Source organism: Vipera berus (genome assembly GCF_964194415.1).
Source record: "Vipera berus genome assembly, chromosome: 3".
NCBI classification, from domain to species: domain Eukaryota; kingdom Metazoa; phylum Chordata; class Lepidosauria; order Squamata; family Viperidae; genus Vipera; species Vipera berus.
Window position 1 is genome coordinate 88,232,686 of NC_138204.1, and position 7,908 is coordinate 88,240,593.

Sequence of the window (7,908 nt, forward strand, 5' to 3'; positions counted from 1 at the left end):
AATAACACCAAACAAACACCAAACAATCAAGCACCCTTTAATCAAGAAACTACCAAGGAGAAAACCACGCCCCCCCCCCCAACACTGGCAGGTATAGTAAACAAGGAACAAACCTCACACTCACTTGCACTGACTGTTACCTAGTCACATAATGAAACATCTGTAAGTGAACAACTACGTTCAAAGAGCACCAAGGATTCCACCTTTCTATACTTCTTTGCTAGCCCTGTATGGTTAGCCAGAACTTTGCAATGTGGATTTAAAAGTCCAAAAAAAATCCCCTTCCTATTTTTCTACAGAAATTTCATATGCCCACCATAACTGGTAATCCACTTAGCGTAAACAAAATTACAGTGCCTTGGTTCATACAACATTCTGAGCTAACATGAGGTTAGATAGTGTTTGTAGACAGAAACCTAGACATTGAATTAGCATCTTGGGTGAACCACTTCAGCACATTGAGAAATAATGTAAGTTTGGATGTTCAGGTCTAGCATATTAAATGCTATTCTGTTCAATTTATTAAATTTGTTGTGGTTGCTCACTATGTTAGACTCTGGGCAGCTTACATTTTTTTAAAAAAAATTAAAATGTTTAAAAACATGCATAAGCAGGCAATTATGACTAAAACAGTCAGAATAATAAGCAGTATAAATATGATAGATCCCACAAACTCATTAGCTCCAGGTCTGAGAACCAAGCTAGATCTTCTGGTGCTGTGGGTGCTGTCCATAGCTCTGGGTGGGGGGGGATGCTGTTCTAAAAAGCAATGGTAGTGATAGAGAAGACATATTTCCTTGGTCCCACAAGATAGCACTCTTTAAGTGAAGGGACTGGATTGCACCCACTCAGTTTGTATGTGCAGAAGTAATTGGAGATATGTGGTTCCTCAAATAACCAGATAGATAATCAACTATGCCATGTATTGTAGGGATTTGTAGGTGATGACCAACACCTTAAATGCATCCAGAAGATTCCAGGCAACAAATACAACTTAATGCATAATGTGAAGTGTCCGTTACCATACTTACTTTGTTGTGTAGGATTAAACATCATGTAAGAATCTAGCCAATGTGTTGGTACTAATGCAGAATCTCTTAAATATTTTAAATCTTCTCCAAATGTATGTTTTTGCATGTTCTGGGTAATAGCTCAATGGACAAATTAGAGGAGATTATGAGTTACAATCTATTAATTATAGAAGACTGCTTTATGCATAGTATACAGATGCAGCTTGTCTGAACTGTTGATTCAAGGAGACTCTCTGTTGCATGAGGAAATAATATATCTCATTTTAAAATTTTGGATTAGCACAAATTAAATCACATGAACTACAAGTCCTACAATGTTTGCAATGAGAGCCAGCTTGGTCTAGTGATTAAGGCACCAGGCTAGCAACCACAATAATCAATCAGATGTTTTAGAAAGATACATGATAAATTATTGTGTTTATAATATTGTCAGAGCCTTAAACAATTTAACAGTCCACACAAAATATTGTAATATGTAGGAAAACCCCTTGGTCATATTCCTCTCTATACATTTTCAAACAGGTAGCTCTGCAGTACAGACGGCTGTAAACATTACTTGGTCATCAGTCAATTTTAAGACTCTGCTCCAATGGGATCCAAAGCCAGTTGGTTATGTTTATACCGTTGAAATGGACGGGTAAGTTACTGTTTGGAAACACACCCTACCTTTCCTTAGATAACTTTGCATTTTGTCTGTTGTAATGGAGCAGTTTGAGAAATAACAAGAATGCAAATATGAAAAACATCTCCATGATGTGACTTGATATTGCACATGAATTGACACTGTAAAATGAATACTGTTGATTTCACATGAGGTTATAATTTGAAGCATACCTGCTTACATAAAACATGCAACAAGTATACTGTACATTGTTGAATGAATTTCTTATCTAAATTTCTTAAGGGTCTCTCTAGATCACGGATGTCAAGCTTGCTACGTCACATGACGTGTTGTGACATATCGTGGGGTTTTTTTTTGCATTGCCAAAGCTCAGGTGGGTGCGGCCTCCGTATGATGCAACCGGCCCACAAGCCGGCAGTTTGACACTCCTGTTCTAGATATATTTTAATTTCACCCTTCTTATGATATATCCCCAATTTGGCCTACTAGAACTGTTCCAATTTCAGGGGTAAAATTGAATCATATCAACTTGAAGTATTGAATCAGCTGGCTGCTTCAGAGTTATAGAAGGTGACTTTTATTTATATTTTTCGTATGCATAAACACAGGGCCCCGACTGAAATAAACAACCACAATGATTTGGGTTTTCAGAGGGAAGTGCTGTGATTAAATAACAAAGGTTGAGGTTCATTGAATCTATCTATAGTAGAGATTGTTACTATATTCCTTTAATGTACTTAGTTTTTATATCAATATATTTGTAGGCTAGTTAATTTCATATTATATGTTTTATAATTTGTATCTGTCTTATTAACATTTTTAATTACCCCTAATTTTACCTTTCCTGTATTATTGCATTTCTAAATACTTCTAAGTATACTGTGAAAGCAGTTATGTCTTATTCATTGCAGCAGTACAAAATATTCAAGGGCATAAAGGCCATTTCATGATTTCTTGTTTACACTGTTTATCTCATTAACATGGGCAAGATTACTGCTGACCTTGAAAACATGTAACATTTTGCTTTTTGACTGTATGGATCAAAGTGAAAGTTATGTATGTGGCCAGGATGATATCCATTTTGCAGGGCATGTATATATAACTATCTTACTCCTCACGCCTATGCATAAAATGCTTGATTTACATTCTTGATCTTAATCTTTATAGGGATCTCTTAATACGAGAAAAAGTATGCATTCATACTGATAAAACTGAATGTGACGTTACTAATGTGATACTAAAGAATTTAAAAGATTCTTACACGGCACGCATATATTCTGAAATACCATATGATGAAGATAATTTTGAAACACCTCAATATGAAGTTTCTTCAGCATTTGTACCTTACACACAAAGTAAGTATAGTAAATATGATATAGATTCCATTATCTTTAATATATTTATACACAAAAAAAGGTTAGATAAGGAGTATGTTTTTAAGATTTATAGGAAGGCATTACTTGCTGTTAATAGTTCAATATTGTAATTTAGTTTTGAGAGACTGAATATTTTACATAGAGGTGGTTCATGGCTTACAGTCATTCATTTAACAACGGTCAAAAGTTATGAGAGCTTTGGAAAAAGTGATTTACGACCTGTCCTCAAAATTTCAACTGTCACATCATACCTGCAGTTACATCATCACAATTCAGGCATTTAGCAACCAGCTTGTATGTATGACCAACTGCGGTATCCTGTGATTTGTGATCTTCCCAGCAAGCTCCCAAAAAGCAATGCCAATTAAGGAAGTCAGATCATGTCCAGTCACATAATGTCTCACTTAACTACCACATTGGTCTAAGTTGTGGTCATAAGTTAAGGACTACTATATAACATGTGGCTCTCCCAACATTTAATGAAAGGCTAAAAAGGAAAAAAAACTAATTTATTCAGTTGGAACAATAGAGCATTAGATTTAATCATTTGTTTCATTTTGATTTATTGATGGAGGAACTTGTATCTGTAAAACTGCCTGGTATATATAGAGTGACTGGCCCAAGCCTAAGAGGGGAGGGACTAGAACCGTGGTGGCGAACCTATGGCACGTGTGCCATGGGTGGCATGCAGAGGCCTCTCTGTGCCTTCTGCTGGGTTTTATAAAACCTTTTCACTTTAGGCCTCCACCGCCTTGTACGAAAAAAAACCCAGTTCAATCAATCAATCAATTTTAACTTCTCACGGGAAAAAAAAAGATCTCGCAAAGTTGGAATGGATTGATTGAACTTTTTAGTCCCAGCCAGTCTGCCATTACCACTGCAGCCACGCCCACCCAATGGGCCACACCCACCCAATAGGCCACACCCACCCAATGGGCCATGCCCACCCGGCACCCGACGATACATAAGTGGGTTTTGGGTTGCAGTTTGGGCACTCGGTCTCTAAAAGGTTCGTCATCGCTGGTCTAGAACTTACGATCTCCTAGTTTCTAACTTGGTATCTTAACTATAAGCCACTTCTGAAAAACCTTGCCAAGAAAACTGTAGGAGCTTGTCTATATAGTCACCAGGAATCAACACTGACTCAAAGATCTGCAAACCCACAAAAATATCCTATGCAGCTAAAAATAGGCAAGTTAGCACTCCCCACCTTTAGTCACATGCTACATTTTTAAAACAGCCATGGTAAATTGACCAAAAACATCTGTGCTCAGAAATAAATGTTTGCATTTAGAACTGTGATGCATTTTCCCCCAATTTATAACAGCTGGTTTTTTTTTAAAAAAAAGGTGATATTCCTTTTTTTGTTCCTCCCCATTCTATAAATCCCTTTTGCCCAAGACCTTTTGAAAATAATAACATTTGTTGTGCACGTCTTTTATGTTATTAAAAAGTCAAACTAGATCATACTTCTTTTTTAGCTGAGCTTGGAACGCCAACGGTAACACATTTTGAACAAAAAGACGCAACTCTGAAAGTGGAAGTAGCTGATCCACTAACACCATATAGAGTTAATGGTACCTTGCAAACTATCAGGGACATATTCAAAAATGATCTGGAATATATGTTATACTACTGGAAGGATCAGAGCACAGGCAAGGTGAGAATCTTAATTTCTAAGAATGTTTAACCTTTGCTGGTCATCATTAGCACTTCTTTTTTCAAACCCATTTGAATGTAAAACGTAGCTCTATGCTCTTTAAGATTTTTTTTATTGTAAAGTGGGGCATGGCTCTCAAGAATAAAGTTGAGGGGAATAAATAAAAAAAGCATAATTATCACTAGTCCTTGACTTATGACAGCAACTGAGCCCAAAATTTCTGCTGCTGTTAAGTTTCACCCCATTTTATGACCTTTTTTGCCACAGTTATTAAGTGAGTCATGCAGGCATTAAGCGAGTCTGGCTTCCTCCATTGATTTTGCTTGTCGGAAGCCAGCTGGGAAGGTGACAAATGGTGATCATGTGAACTCAGGATACTACAACATAAATATATGCCAGTTGCAAAGGGCCCGAATTTTGATCATCTGACCATGGGGATACTGCAACAGTTGTAAATGTGAAAAACAGTCATAAGTCATTTTTTCAGTGTCATAAATTTGAACAGTCACTAAACAAATACTTGTAAGTTGAGGACTACATGTAATATATCGGTAAGCCTTTAAGTTTACTCCTATATTAATAGCAATAATCATACCTGTACTGCTGCTTTTACAGTACAGGTAGTCCTCGACGTACAGCCACAATTGAGACCAAAATTTCTGTTGCTAAGTGAGACATTTGTTAAGTGAATTTTGCCCCATTTTACGACCTTGCCACAATTGTTAAATGAATCACTGCCGTTGTTAAGTTAGTACCAGGGTTGCTAAGTGAATCTGGCTTCCCCCATTGACTTTGCTTGTCAGAAGGTCGCAAAAGGGGATCTTCCATGATCCCAGGACACTGTAACAGTCATAAATATGAACCAGTTGCCAAGCATCCAAATTTTGATCACGTGACCATGGGGATGTTTCTACGGTTGTAAGTGTGAAAAACAGTCATAAGTCACTTTTTTCAGTGCTGTTGTAACTTGGAATGGCTACTAAATGAACTGTTGTACAAGGACTACCTGTAGTGGATTATAATTTACTGGGCTGCAGTGTGGAGAACTAGAATATTTGCAGATAACTTAAATAATCTTTTTGTTGCCTTCAGAAACCGGCAAAGACAAAAACCAATCAATTTGAAGTTGAGGTTGATAAAGGAAACAGCTACTGTTTCTATGTCCAGGCTAATATTCCAAGCCGCTTAAATAACCAGAAAAGTCAAAAAAGCAGTGTAAAATGTACCAGTATTCACAGGGAAGACTTGGATGGTATGTATCATGTGATTTTATAATGTTTCCCTTTAAGTGTACAAATAGCTGTGACCTCACTTTACTCAGATTGCACAAAAGATTGTCGTAAAATGATACCATTTCCCCCCCTTCATTTTGTTCCTTCTTATGGATTGTACCAACTATTTTTTTGCTCTAAGATTTGAAGAAATTCTTAGATTTCTATACTCAGAGATATCACAGATGTATGAGGACTGAATTATTCAGAACATATAAAATATCTCAGGGTATAGTCCTCCTTGTCCAAACACCTATAGTAGCTTGTTAAGCTAAGGTTATTATTCGGATCCATTAACTTTTCTACACCAGTTTTGTCAGAAGTTCAGTGCCTCTGGAATGTTTCCTCCTAGTTGGAAGGAAATGCTTTGGATTTATTACAGCATTTAATTTCCCGTTAATGTAGAATTGCTTCAGTCAAGGCAAAGTTCAGATAAATACAAAGCATGGATCTAATTCAACCAACATTGCATTTCTCTTCTTTCCAGCTCTTGATTTGGACAAAATCCTCATCATAGTGGGTGCTGCTGTTGGACTCCTCGTTGTGATTATCGTTTTATCCGTGGTGATATACAAATGTAAAAAAGCAAGGAGCCGATCATCAGAAAAAGAAAATATGCCACCAAATTTATAAGGAGTTAAAAACTCAGCCCTGACTGATCACAGGCTTGATATGCATTATCGTTGCATTGATGCCATGAAAAAAAAGTCCTCTCTGGAAGCAATAATAACTGACTCTTCGTTGTACCTTTGGTTTATGGTTTCTGTGAAACATCTGATTTTAAAACACTATTTTAAACTCCTGTTTTAACTTCACTGTTAAAATGACGAGAACTGTTTGAAATATATTAACTGACATATATGATGAAACGTTACTGTTTTTAACTGCACTTTTGGTTAGTATCTTTTTATATTGGGTGTTCTGGGTACATCAAGTGGTGAGAAAACTATACAAATGGGGTTTTAGTTTTACATAAAAGGTGTGGTACAAACTGCCCTTAAACATTAGAATATGTTGCAACTAAATAACTCAAAAAAAGGGAAAGATTCCCTTGACCTGAATTGAGAATTCACCATGGGAGTGGTTCAGAAATGCCTGTTTTGGGGCAAATATCGGGCCCAAACTCTTAAACAAATTATTCCGTTTTTAATCAAAACTGTGCCAACTATTTCAGCTGGTAATGTGTTGTTGGCTGCCATTGCCAGAACTTAGCACTTTAAATATGTATTGGTGATTAACTGCTGGACAGAAAGAAACCTAACTTTTTAATAATTCTGTGAAGTTGTACATACCCTTGGTGTGAATTGAGGCTCTTCATGGTACTATAATAACTTAACATATTTATGATTTTTATGAATGGAGGTATATTTGTATATATTGTATTAATTTATTTAATATAATAAAGGTAAATGGGAACTACAGAAATATGTTTCTTGATTTGGGGCAGTCGGTGGCTTTCATTATCAAATGCTTTGTCAGGGCTGGTCCAAAACAGGCTTGTCATTGTACATTTTAAAACTCACCAATCATAAAATTAACTGAGGAACTAGAGGAGATATACATTTTCCCCTCAAGAATTAGGATTTCTTTTAACAACTGAATTGTTTGTTCTTCCCTTCATTTCTCTACTATAAAATACATACAACCACAGTACTTGCAGAAATATATTTCGATTGCATCAACATGAACTCACTAATAACACAAATCTTAGCTCCACCATCAGACAGAAACATATATCAACTATAGTTTACTGTTGATTTTTTTAATTCATAAAACATTCTCTATTTGAAATGTAGAATATACTCCTATAATTCTCTTTTTTTCAAAAAAAAGAAGAGGGGTTCTGTGGTATAAAGAGTTCTCTACATCAGAGGTCCTCAACCTTTTGGGCACCAAGGACTGGTTATGTAGAGAGAGATTTTTCCACAGACCGGAAGGGGTGTGGTTT

At 36.3% G+C, this 7,908-nt stretch overlaps 1 protein-coding gene across 1 annotated transcript in view; it reads left to right on the plus strand.

Annotated features, from left to right (window-relative positions):
* The window catches only part of F3 (coagulation factor III, tissue factor), a 10,597-nt gene extending 3,228 nt beyond the window's left edge, over window positions 1-7,369 (plus strand). The window contains exons 2-6 of the mRNA XM_081322406.1: window positions 1,554-1,668; window positions 2,821-3,008; window positions 4,511-4,689; window positions 5,782-5,941; window positions 6,448-7,369. Of these exons, the coding sequence (XP_081178532.1) occupies window positions 1,554-1,668; window positions 2,821-3,008; window positions 4,511-4,689; window positions 5,782-5,941; window positions 6,448-6,593 (788 nt within the window). The 3' untranslated portion in view covers window positions 6,594-7,369. The remainder of the gene's footprint in view (window positions 1-1,553; window positions 1,669-2,820; window positions 3,009-4,510; window positions 4,690-5,781; window positions 5,942-6,447) is intronic.
* Window positions 7,370-7,908: the final 539 nt, after the last annotated feature.